Below are 13,938 nucleotides of genomic sequence, written 5' to 3' on the forward strand. Positions count from 1 at the left end.
TCTCTCTTCCTCTTTCTTCTTTTTTTTAAAAAAAATTGTACTTTGGTGCACTGTTGGAAAAAGAAAAATTATATATTTTAATAGAGGATAGATTAAATAAATAGTGTTGTTGTAGTGTTGAAAGAAATACGAATAAGTAAAATAAAAAAATGTGCATTGTTCATAAGTGTTTTTACCTAATTACTGATAAACTTGCTCTTAGTTAGTCTTTAGACAGCATGTTTTCTTTTCATGTGCAACCAGTTCCTTTCTTGTGTAGTTGGGGAGAAAAAAGGAGTGAGAATATTGGGTGAGTGTGTGAGAGAAAAATACAAGTGAGCTTGGGCTAGGGTTCGGGTATTTCTTTATCTCATTGTAATTCATTCAATATTAGTGGAAAATCGGTCTCTTTCCTGTGGAGTAGGCGTTGAGGCCAAACCACGTACTAGTAATATTGTTTGTTCTTTTGGATGCATGTATAACTTTTCGTTGGGCTTCCATTCTGAGGGGATCGGAAATTTCCCAACAATGACTACTGTTTTCATGAAAGAAAAAGCTTCCTTCTTCAATTGAGAATGTCCATTTTTAGAAAAATAATTCTATGCCCTAGGGTGCTCTCCACCACAACATACGGTAGAAAAGGGCTTGGAAAATCATATGACAGTGCCCTAAGGCGTGGAATAACTACTCCCACTTTTTCTGTGTGTGTATTTGGCCCCACCTTACTTGGAGAAAGTTAGAGGGTTGCGAACTCGTACTTGCGCCACACGTGCCTTGTTATCCATTGACTTAGGTGGGTGTTTACAAGAAATTTACAAATTTTGAAATTCTAGCTTTCTAAAATCAGTTTTGGGTGTTTACCAAAAATTCTACTATTATATAATAGATTCTCGGATTTTACAAGTTTTGGAAGGTAAAAAATGAATGAAATTCAAAAACATTCGAAGTTGGATTTGAATAGCTTCTAGAGCTTTTTGGATAATATTTTAAGATTTAAGATTTAAGTTTTAAATTTTAAATTTTTGTTGTAAACAGTACTAACTTTACTGCAACTTAATCATAGTTTCACATATACTCCTATGACAAACATGTTTATCTGCTTTTACTTAAATATAGAATCAAAAATCTGCAGCATAATTTAAAGTTAAAATCTAAAATCTGCATCCACAACTATCTCAAACACGACGTTGCACATTTAAGCATCTTTTATTGAGGTTCTCCCACCTTGCAGAAACAGAATCGCAATGGTTATTTTTTATTTTTTATTTAATTTTTTTTTTATCACAGTGGATCTCCTGTCTGTCGGCGTTTGCACGTCTATCAACAATTGTGCAAAGCATCACCTTGTATGCTATTTCTTCCTCACGTTCCTCATCTGATGCCTAATCTTCCCTCACACTGGAAACGCAAGCGTCACAAACATCCTCGTTCAGATATCAAAACCCTAAGAAAGATAGTATCATAAATAAAGTGGAACAGAAGGGTTAACTCATCGTCAAAAAGGAATACATAACAGAAAAAAAGAAAAAGAAAAAGAAAAAAAGAACCACACATTAAACTTGTGAGGACATATCCCTCGTATTTTCTTTTCCCTTCACAGAACATTAATAACCCCCATAAAATGATATGTCATCCTATTCCAATAAGTTATATAGAACTACTTAAATTTCATCAAGCACTTGCTAAAAAGGCATTTGGCTGCATCAATATTCCCCTGGACGCGATGCACTATCTCAAATCAGAACGATGTCATTACCCGGATCTTCTTCCACCAAGAAAAAATCTCTACTCTCTCCCGGCAATTTGAAATCTGCACCCCTGTACCGACATTCATTGCGTTAAGAGCATAAGTTTGGGCAAATAGCAAGTTGGATCTTGACATCTTGTACCAAGTAAGGTGCTGAAAGACATTTGGATAGCCTAGTACATTTCCCTATGCAATCTAGAAACGGTAATTCTTTTTAAAATTTGCTACCAAATGGTTCACGATAGATTGAAACTACACAACTATGTGACCATGTCTCCACTTTGAGACCTTGAGAGCCAGCAGATATACAGAGCAAACATACTCAACCCAATTCGAAAAATTCATGGATCACAAGAAAACAAAGGTTTGCCAGATACATTCTTCTCTATAAACAAAGGTTTGATCCTAGAAGATTGTAATGGGGCAAAGAAATTAAAAAGGCAGTGATCAATGATAAAAATATCAAAGAAAACAGAAAAAGGTGTATACTGTATACAGTTAGGACCCAAAAAACATGATCGGACATATTTGCACAATGTTCAAATGGAGTCAATAGAAGTTCTACTGTGCTTAATTATGCAGAGTCAACTATCACTTCAGTTTTAGACATACTCAACCAGTCAGTCGCCCAATAATACACGTGTGTACAGGGTATGATGATATTAATATGAAGTATGGTGCTGCCTTGAACACCAACTTCAGGCTGTTGCTAAGTGTATTATTTCAATTTGGAAATGCATGTAATAGGCTGGTATTTCCACATCACCATGGTCATTCCGAATGAGTGATCGCTACTGTGTTTGACAGAGTTTTAAATTGCAAATAACAGTGGTGTTGTTGAGGCAATTATTCATGCGATTTTTCCACCTGGGCAAAGCTGGACTCGTCTGGATGTGCAGGTTAAGACAAATTTTGTAGGTGTCGTTAGCAACAAAAGCTTTGGTGGACATTGGAGTGGCGGCAAGCTATGTTACATGGACTCTTCTAAGTGTATAATTTACACATGTCAGACACTCGACACTTGTACAAGAGTATGGAATAAAGTACCTGTGTTGAACAATCATGATTGTGGATTAGAAATACCATGTACCACACAAGAACTCTTATAGTTTGCGTTAAGACACCTAGCAAGTAGAAACTACAATCTGCCCCATTGAAAACAAGATATCCCGGCGGATATGAATATTTTGGCGTGCCCTGTGTCCTTTTCACAAATCCGACAATTTGCCACATACCCGCACTCAACACCATTCAAAGTCCATGTTCAGCAGTTACCAAGGGATAGAAATGGGCAATTCATAGGGCTGCAAGTACTCAGGTAACAAACAAAGTTTCCCCGCCCACTAGATGGACTGGGTTTCAGGGTGGATAGCACATTGGAGCTCAGTTGTGTGGCCCACGTTCGTCAAGGGTTTCCAGACAAATGAAAACTTGCCAACCCACATTTCGGAATTGGGCTGGGTTGTTGCAGTGATGGCCACTTCTATATCATCTACAAGACTACAACCCACAGAACAGTGGAACCAATAGAGACTGGACTATTTCTCTTCTGTAGGATATGGTGAATACATGTATTTTTGTTGGTGGATCATTTCCAAACTTGCAGGACATTTCCACGCCAACACTTTGAATAATGAATTTATGAGTTGGATTTTAAACATTTAGAGCTGAATCATTAGATATGCTTAGTACACTTCCAATTAGCCTAGTGGGAAACATCACATTCCCTTGCTAAAAGAACGATTTAATTTTACCCCTCTCATTAGGCACTAATCAATTATACTGATGATAATGTTAGATAGATAATGTTAACAAGACGTTATGAAAACAATAATCACAAAATCAAAACCAAGTAGACCATAGATGCTATCCTAAGAACGGATTTTACCCAAAGTGTATACGCCTACTTGTACCCAATGCAGTATTGTATTGACAGAGAACATCCCATGGAAGGCATACATCCCGTAATATAGATTTTTAGCATCGACAGCAGGTGACATGGAATAACTCTTCTCCTAAGCAATAGCAAAAAGGGCATAAATGTTTTCATGTAGCTTCAGAAAGAAATAGCTGAGTTAGAAAGAAAATGTATGAACCAACAACCACACGTAATCTAAGAAATAACACTGCAATTGGACATTTACCTTGATTTGGTATTTAACACAGCAATATCGTCTCCTATCACAGCATCCTTCAGTGAAATGAAACTTGGAATATGAGCAATTGATTCATAAAACGATTTGTACCCTTTAAACTTCAGGAATCTGAAACCTGGTTTTTTGGCGTGAAGATAAAACAAAGCACCCCTCAAAGAATGGAACAACAGGATAGCTCCGTTTCTCAATAAACTTACTGGTTCAAAAAATAGGCCATAAATGCACCTTCCCCCCACAGTTTTGGGACTAAGACAAAAGTCTTTGCTCCATGATCCCTGAACACCGTATTCTTTCATCACCCATACCTTTGGCAGTTCAAAACAAGAACCATCATATATGCAAAGACAGCCCCTTAGTTCCCCCAATGCCACTCCAAGATTCCATGATGGACTGGTGGTGGAAGGTGTAAAAGGTGGTGGAGGAAGTGATTGGAATTTCTCATTGTCAAGATCGAATGACATAATACAGGTTGAAATAATGTCTTCACGACAAAGCCAATGAAGGGAGCCATTGAGATAGGTAGGGGATCCTACCTTATGAAGGAGAGTGGAAGGCGCATTTCCAATCCTTTTCCATGATCCTGTGCCAAGTATATGTATCTCAGTCACGCTACCACTGTATGTTCCCTTTCTAGCAAGGTGACCACAAGTCCTAATCACCTTATACTGATTAGTCTTTGGACTGAAGCCCAAACCACAATGCATGGCATTCATATGTTTCCCACTCTCATCATATTTTATGGCAGCAGGAAGGTTTATATACTCGCGCGTGATTGGATTGCATACCATAACTGGATTTGTTTCGCCAACAACAGCACCGTACTTACATGGTTCAGACAAAAGAAGAAATCCATTGCAGGAATGCACCACATTGAGTTCATGATCTTGGGGCCTCAATTTAATACCACCTTTGGAACGAGGATTCATATTGACATCACCAACACTTTTGATCACCAGTTCCTCATTGTGCAATGGGATCTTTAACTTGGTATCAAGCTTCATTTTTAAAGGGCGGCCACGCATCGTATCAAAACCAGAGCAGTGTTCAGGTGGTTCAACCAAGTAAAGGGTTCGCAAAACACGCGAAGGGTCTAAGGATCGAACGAGAGGAAAAGCCTCTCCTCGCGCAAAGTGAAGCTTAGCGAAATCCGGGCTTGATATTAGATCGCACCAAGTTTTACATACGCGTTTGCAAATAAATATTCTCTTCACGGATAACCTCGCGAGAATATCAACAGAGATCGGGCTTGGGAGGTCTGTTATGGAAATACCCAAGTTCTGATTTTGCTGATCGTCGAACTCGTTTACTTCTTCGCCGGAGGTGGAACCCTTTCGTTTCCTTCCTCTTTTCATGGCTTTTCTGTACATTGAAAAAGTAGGTTTGGGTCCAATGTGTATTACAGAGCAAAACATCTAGAAATACAAATGGCTTGAAAAAACTACATGATTCAATAAATTTGAAACGGATACACTTGCTTAATTTCAAAGTAACAGGGAATAAATTTAATGAAGATCAAGAACTAGTCATGTACACATTAACGTGCTTGCGGGCGTGTGATGTGTATGAGAGAGAGAGAGAGAGAGAGAGAGTTACCAGAGAAAAATTGACACCAAATACAGAGTAGAGAGAGAGAGAGAGAGAGTATAATCTTGGGGGTGGGGGACGTGGGGACGACGACTGGTGCTCGGTAGCTGCATTGAACTGGTGCTCATAAGGAACTCGCATCTGACAGACGCGATCTTTATCATCAAAACGGCGTCGCCCCGTATTTATAAAGACTTCTCATCTTGACCCTGCGAAGTCCTTGGAAACCGTGAATTTGTCTAATTTTGAGCGCATTCCGATTCATCTTCATAATCTAAACTGTTCATGTTTTAGTTATTGTCATGGAATCAAATCATGTTGAAGATAGTTTGAATCAAACACTGATCGTTATATAATCAGACAGGATCAGTGTGAATTTTTTTATGTAAAAATAGAATTGGCAACACTGTATCAAACCCATTTGCCCTTGTTTATTAAGACCTTGCCTCTTGGACCCTGCGAGGTTCCTCGAAACACAAATTCTGATCTCGTTCCGACTAATCTTCATGATCGAAATCGTTTATGTTGCAGAGATTTTCATTCAAACATACCAGGTTGAAGTTCATTTGAATTGAATACTGATTGACATATTATCGGAGACAACCAGTGTGAATTTTTTTCTGTGAAAATAGACGTAGTTACACTGTATCAAACCCATTTTGTTCGGCAGAAAAAGGTTAAGAAATTTCCGCCTAAATCCAAAACCCTCAAGGGCTTTGTGCTCATCCAAACTTATTTGATCTGTGTCTTATACCAGATTCAGAACAAACCCATCAAAAAGTAATCGATTGTAGAGAAGCCGAGATTATGAAAACCCTAGATGATGGTGATGGTGATGGTGATGATATGATGATAGGATCAGTGCAGTGGCCCCCACCATTCTGCCAACCAGGTGGACAGACGTTTTCTGGACTTTAACTGACTACTCGATTAATAATTAAGTTGCTTTACTGAGCTCTTCCACGTTCCCAATCTCATCTATCTATGATCTAATCCTTTTCTTTCTCATCAAAGGCGATAAAATTTTGGTACATAGTACATATGTCAATTACAACTATCAACCAAACACTGAAAAATAAAAATGAAACTTTTGTTTTTTGCAAAATCATTTTACATAGAAAAAGTTTCACACGGAGCCCAAGTGTGCTAGCAATGGAGTATAATGATTTCAAATATTCATCGTAAGGTTGTAAAAATAATCTAAGTTGAGGACTTGGAGCTTCTCATTATGTTAGTTAGACAGAGACTCAGATACAGATTATTGAATTGGTCAAGGAGAGGGAACGAAATTAATTTTTAATCATTTAAATTTGCATAATCAACACATAATACAGCAAATTTTCATTTTCACAAAGGGAAAAAAAGATTCTCTTCTGATTTTTTAGTTTTTTTTTTTTTAAACTTTTAACGCTTTCCTTTGGTGTCTCCCTGAATCCCTCACCATCCAATTAAGATATTACAGCCCTCCGTACTCATCTAAACTCTTATTTTGTGGGTCCATTCCGAGTAAAAAAAAAAAAGAGTTTTGATTAACTGAAATCTAGCTATCACTATGACAGCCTGTTTGGATGAGGGATTTGCCCCCGGATATACGACGCGGCTGGAGTAGTAATCCGGCCCCACCTCTTCTCCGGTGTTTGGTTGGGCAAAACAGCAGTCGGATTTGGCCCCTGATTTGTTGGGTTCGGATTTGTAATCCACCTGCGGGTGGATTTGGTAACGACAGGGTACCCCCTGTCGTTGCTATATCCGGGTCCCCAAATGACCAACATGCCCTCTAACACAACACAACAGAACTGAAGAAGATGACGAGAGAGAGAGAGAAGTACTGTTCGTGAGACGAAGTGTTGTACCCATCATCGCCGGAGCCGCCCTCGTTGCTGGTAGAAGTGGACGGAGAGAGGTAGGAGTAGTGATGATCGGAGCAAGAGGCTTACGCCGGAGTGGTGATGATCGACGGCGGAGGCGGCGGTGGACAGATTGCACGAGGGGTTGCAGAGGATTGGGTTTGGGTAGGGGCGTGGGTGGGTTTGAGGTGTTGCGTACTGGAGAAGATCTGTACATACTGTATACATATACATATATATGTAATGATTTTTTAGTTTACAATTACATTTATTCACTTTTTAGTTTACAATTACAATTACATATATATATTTGTGTATATATATATATATATATATATATATATATATATATATACACTCATCATTTTTCAATTACTATTTTAATTTTTTTGACAAATATGGTTTATTTTTAATTTGTTCCGGAAAAAAATATTTTCCTAAAATGAAATTAAGTTTAAACATTTGTGGGGGCAATTCAGTCATTTAATATCTAATTCCATCATATCCACCCTCTAAATCCCCTTTCTCAAAAAATTATCCAAACACCCCATTACAAATCCACCCTCCTTAAGTGGTGGGACCACCCTTCTTAACATATCACCCCTCATTACATATCCACTCTCAAATCCACCCTCATTATATATCCACCCAAATCAAATCCTCCATCCAAACGGGCCGTGACATCGTTAGACTGCACATTTTCACTGTTTCAATAACTCCAAAAACAAGCCAAAGAACACACCTATTCATCTAAGCAATAAAGTTTATGGTGGGTTAGAGGTCCTTCTGTAATGCCTTGATTTTCGAAAATAAAATCGAAAGTACTAAATATTAATTTTTAAAAATTATTTGAATTAAATTCAAAATTCAAAACGGATAATTCATCCTAAAGATTCATGTATTACAAACCATTGTAGAAATACTGAAAATAGTCTTTGTGGTAATAAACTAGACAAAATAATCGAGCCGTCTACTATGTTTGATACGGATCCCAAGCGTATTCTGGCTCGACTCCTACCTCTGGATTCTCCTCTGCATAAAACTGATCACCTTCGGAATTCTGTGTCTCATCTTGATTTTTTGCAAAATCTGGCATGGAAGCCAGGCAATCCGTACCTGAGTGATAGAGTTCATCCCGTAGTATAATCCAATCCAACTACCCCCCTTACTTTACAGTTAGCAAACAACATAATAATAATAATGCGAAAAGCAGAATAAGGATTTACAAACACCAATTTATTACTATTCATTATTCTAATGTGAAATCTAAGATCTCTTCGCGGGATCTTTCCTCCCCCAACTGCTAGCCATGCTCGGTCCCATGAGGTCACTTCCCTTTGCTGTCGCAGATACACCTAAGTTATATACCGAGTGTGCATCCCAATAACTACAACAAGGGGAAAGCTTATCATGCCTGAATCACAACTAGGGTTCGCCTATCTTATATACCACTTCACAAATTACTTCACAATTATCACTGGACTCCCGCCAGTCTATCAATTCATCACTGGACTCCCGCCAGTTTCAATCTCATCACATCTCAAAATCACACTTGCAAGCAATCTAAAAATAAAACTTTTCAATTCATCCATTATCTAGCATCGACTAGGTGAATTCTATTCGCATACCACCACATGTCTCTAGGGTCCAATCTAGCATTCAAATCAAATATCGGTGCAATATACAATTAAAACGAATAATAATTAAAATAATTAGTAAGCAATGCAATCACGTAACTTTTTATGAATGGGTCGTTGCCCTTAATCTCGTATGGCCAAGATGATAATAAATAAGAACTTTTTAAAAGAATTAATTAAAAAATATATTTTTCTAAGCTCCTATTAATTATTTTCAAGTAATTAGATTGATTAGAAAATAATTAAATACATTAATTAGGTAAAAATATTAGAATAATTAACATGACCTTAATAAGAGTCCTAAAGGTCCTATGCAACCAGTTGAGTGTCAAAAGTTGGATTCGGAGAGTTGTGAAATTAATTTAAATAAAGACGTTAAATAAAGTGGCCGAAAGTGAAATAAATAGATAATAAATAATTTACAAATTAAAATATGTTGAGGTTAACAAAATTTCATCTTCGGAATGTAGGGAGTCTAAATAAAATTACTTGGGCATTAATAATAAGGTTTATAATGTCGTAAAGAAATTTTGATTGGAAACACTATAGAAATAACAATAAATGGTAAATTAAAATAAAAAAAATATTAATTTAACAAGATATCATCTTTGAGATGCAAGGAGTCTAGAAAAAATTAGTTTGGGTGTTAAAACGTTATTTGGAAGGTCGCAAAGATTTTTCGTTTGTAAACTTTGATAGATAACTAATAAATAATTTAATAAATAGATAATTAAATAATAAAAAATATGATCTTAACAAGTTATGATCTTTGAGGTGTGAAAAGTCTAGGAAAAATAGTCCGGGTGTCAAAAACATTGTTCGGGAGGTCGCAAAATGGTTTCGAACCAAAACAGTGCATACCGCAAGGTCTGACCGGTTGACCTTGCGGTGGAGCCTCCAGCCGCAACCTTGCGTCCGGTTCTTGCGGTCCGCAGGTTGCGGCCGCAAGGTTACGCCCATATTTCGTTTTTTCGTCATGGTTTCGATGCATGGGTTCGTTCGGGCTATTGGGTTAAGCATATAAACACTTAATATACATAGATGAGTGGTTGGAAGGGATTATAATACCTTGAATCGAATCGAATCGATTTAAAAACGAATCTTGAATTTTGGGGAAAAAGACTTCGGGTTCTTTGATCGGGAGACTTTGAGACCAAATTGGACGATGTTTGGTGATGCTAGGAGTTGTGAGAAGAGTTTGGAACGATCGAATTGGATTTCGGTCGGGTCTTGGTACAAAACCCACTTTTCTCTCTCTTTCTTTCTCTCTCTAAAATTCCATGGATTGGAGCTTCGTTTTCTTCTGTTTTTCTCTCTCTTCTAGACTGGTAGGGCGTGGGGAATATTGTAGTATGCCCTAGGGTCGGAGTGATGGGGTATTTATGGGCGAATTTTGAAGAGGGTGGTGAAATTGAATTTAATAAAAACTCTACCTCTTCGGCTTTGAGATGGAACGAGATAGAGACGAATATATGGTCAGGGAGGAAGTAGTGATTGAGTAGGATTATTATTACGAATAATATATACATGTATATATATTTTTAATGATATTATTATTGGTAAAAATACGGGTTGTTACATCTTCCTTCTGCACTGTTTCCATGCAAGTGAAAAATCATGGGAAAGAGACACTTCCAACAAAAACTGATGCCGCGGATCAAAAAAAAAAAAAAAAAAACAAAACAAAAACTGATGCCAGAATTATACTTGTACAAATATTCAAACTAGATGGGAATCCCCCCCGTTACCGTACGTGCAACGCTCACTGGATTGAGTGTGCACAAAGTCTCCTAAATCCATCCCGGGCGTTTTCCTCCAGCTCTCCTCTCCAATCCTCGATCAAACTCGCGAACCAAAAGAAGCCCAACAATGTGGGCGAAATGATGTCCAAGTAAATTGCAAGCACCGTACAAAACTCATTCGGATATCAAAACCCTAAGAAAGATATCATACCTTTTGTGGAACAGAAGGGTTAACTCATCGTCACAAAGGAAAACAGTAACGAAAAAAGAGAGTAAGAGAACCGCACACTCTAGAGGACAAATCCCTTGTATTTTCTTTTCCCTTCACAGAATCCCCAACGCAAGCAGAGTCCAAGAGTCAACTAGAGACGCACGGGTCAGGCATAATTAGATAGTCATGGTTCTACCTACCGAAGATAGTTACAAACAAAAGACTGGACAATTAATATCCCCAAAAAGATTATATGTAATCCTATTCCCATAAGATGTATAGAACTACTCAAATTTCATTAAGCACTTGCTAAAAAGCTTTTGGCTGCATCAACATTCCCCATGGACACGATCAATAAGTATCAAAAGATGAACCATCTAAAATCAGAACGATGTCGTAGCTGGATCTTCTTCCACCAAGAAAATATCTTTACTCTCTCCCTGCAATTTGAACTCTGCACACCTATATCGACGTTCATTATGTTAAGAATGTAATTTTACGCAAATAGCAAGTTGGATCTTGACATCTTATAGTTTGCACTAAATGATTCAAGACACCTAGCGGGTAGCAACTACCATCTGCCCTAATTCAAAACAAAATATCCCGAGGGATATGTATATTTTGGCGTGCCCCCGTGTCCTTCAAATGAAAATATCATGAATCCGACAATTTGCCACATGCCCAGAGTCAACACTGTCCAAAGTCTATGTTCCGTAGGTACCAAGGGATAGAAATGGGCAGGTAATAGGACTGCAATTACTAAGGCAACAAACAAAGATTCTCCGCAGTGCTAGGACTGGGTTTCAGTGGTGGTGAGCACATTCCAAGCTCTTACAAGCATGATTGGTGACAAAGTTGTGAAATCCGTTCCGTACCGGCCGGTATCGGTGCTTAAACGGAACACAAAAACTCAAAATCTGTTCCGGTTGAAATACCGGCCTGTTCCGGCCAATACCGGATGTACCGGACTATACGGGTCTGTTCCGGACATTTTCCTCTGTTCCGGATGGTACAAAATTACCTTCTCTTTTTTTTTCTTTTTTTTATGACATAATAGAAACTTATGGGCTTATATATGATTTTCTTCGATTAAGATCACAATGGAATCTTGATCTGTTTCATAACTTTGTTTTGAGTCTTTTTGGATAATTTTTTGCTGCCATTTGTTTCACGGAAATGGTTTTGCAACCTGGTAGATCATCTCCCATCACAGCATCCTTCAGTGAAATGAAACTTGAAATATGAGCAATTGCTTCATAAAATGATTTGTACCCTTTAAGCTGCAGGAATCTGAAACCTGGTTTTTTGGCTTCATGATAAAACAAAGCACGCCTTGAATAATGGTGGAACAGGATAGCTCTGTTTCTTAATAAACTTATTGGTTTAAATAGGCCATCAACACAACTACCTCCCACACCACACTCTTTGCACCATGATCCTTGAATACCGTATTCTTTCATGACCCATACCTTTGGCTGTTCAAAATGAGAACAATCATATATGCAAAGACAGCCTCTTAATTCTCCCAATGCCATTCCAGGATTCCATGATGGACTGGTGGTGGAAGGCGTAAAAGGTGGTGGCGGAAGTGATTGGAATTTATCATTGTCGAGATCGAATGACATAATACATGTCGAAATAATGTCTTCACGACAAAGCCAATGAAGGGAGCCATTGAGATAGGTAGGTGATCCTACCTTGTGAAGGAGAGTGGAAGGTGCATTTCCAATCCTTTTCCATGATCCTGTGCCAAGTATATGTATCTCAGTCATGCTACCACTGTACGTTCCCTTTCTAGCAAGGTGACCACAAGTCCTAATCACCTTATACTGATAAGTCTTTGGACTGAAGCCCAAACCACAATGCATGGAATTCATACGTTTCCCACTCTCATCATATTTTATGGCAGCAGGAAGGTTTATATACTCGCGCGTGATTGGATTGCATACCATAACTGGATTTGTTTCGCCAAGAACAGGACCGTACTTAAATGGTAAAGACAAAAGAAGGAATCCATTGCAGGAATGCACCACATTGAGTTCATGATCTTGGGGCCTCAATTTAATACCACCTTTGGAACGAGGATTCATATTGGCATCACCAACACTTTTGATCACCAATTCCTCATTGTGCAATGGGATCTTTAACTTGGTATCAAGCTTCATTTTCACAGGGCGGCCACACATCGTATCAAAACCAGAGCAGTGTTCAGGTGGTTCAACCAAGTAAAGGGTTCGCGAAACACACGAAGGGTCTGAGGATCGAAAGAGAGGAAAAGCATCCCCTCGCGCAAAGTGAAACTTAGCGAATTCCGGGCTTGATATTAGATCGCGCCAAGCTTTACAAACGCGTTTGCAAAGAAATATTCTCTTCACGGATAACCTCGCGAGAATATCAACAGATAGAGGGCTTGGGAGGACTGTTATGGAAATACCCAAGTTCTGATTTTGCTGATCTTCAAACTGGTTTACTTCTTCGCCGGAGGTGGAACCCTTTGGTTTCCTTCCATTTTTCATGGCTTTTCTGTACATTAAAAAAGTGGGTTTGGGTCCAATGTGTAGTACAGAACAAAACATCTAGCATTACAAATGGCTTGAAAAAACTACATGATTCAATAAATTTGAAACGGATACACTTGCCTAATTTCAAAGTAACAGGGAATAAATTTAATGAATAGCATGAACTGGTCATGTACACATTACTGTGCTTGCACGCGCGCGTGCGCGTGTATGAGAGATAGAGAGAGAGAGTTACCAGAAAAAAATTGACCGCGCTTGAAGGAGCAGACACCTTATACACACACGGAGAGAGGAGATACTGGTACTCGTTCTCGTTAGGAACTCGCATCTGACAGACGCGAGCTTTAGCAAAACGACGTCGTATTCATAAAGACTTCTCATCTTGCACCTGCGAAGTCCTTGGAAACCGTGAATTAATTTGTCTAATTTTGAGCGCATCCCGAGTCATCGTCATAATCTAAACTGTTCATGTTTTAGATATTGTGATGGAACAAATCAGGTTGAAGATCGTTTGAA

General features: G+C 38.4%; 1 protein-coding gene across 4 annotated transcripts; it reads right to left on the reverse strand.

Annotated features, from left to right (window-relative positions):
* Window positions 1-1,296: 1,296 nt before the first annotated feature.
* LOC131334738 (F-box protein At3g07870-like) lies at window positions 1,297-13,711 on the reverse strand. Of its 4 annotated transcripts, none has more exons than XM_058369954.1 (3): window positions 13,658-13,711; window positions 3,871-5,241; window positions 1,412-1,797 (listed from the first exon to the last, which is right to left on the reverse strand). In XM_058369954.1, the coding sequence occupies exons 2-3, from the start codon at window positions 5,232-5,234 to the stop codon at window positions 1,713-1,715; spliced, it is 1,449 nt and encodes a 482-aa protein (XP_058225937.1). In that variant the 5' UTR covers window positions 5,235-5,241; window positions 13,658-13,711; the 3' UTR covers window positions 1,412-1,712. The 4 variants fall into 4 exon arrangements, with proteins under 4 accessions (XP_058225938.1, XP_058225937.1, XP_058225936.1 ...); XM_058369953.1 differs by lacking the exon at window positions 13,658-13,711 and adding an exon at window positions 5,476-5,570; XM_058369955.1 differs by lacking the exons at window positions 1,412-1,797; window positions 13,658-13,711 and adding an exon at window positions 1,297-1,377 and having other exon boundaries at window positions 3,871-5,443.
* Between the last annotated feature and the right edge of the window lie 227 nt (window positions 13,712-13,938).

Source organism: Rhododendron vialii, chromosome 7a, assembly GCF_030253575.1.
Source record: "Rhododendron vialii isolate Sample 1 chromosome 7a, ASM3025357v1".
Classification (NCBI taxonomy): Eukaryota; Viridiplantae; Streptophyta; class Magnoliopsida; order Ericales; family Ericaceae; genus Rhododendron; species Rhododendron vialii.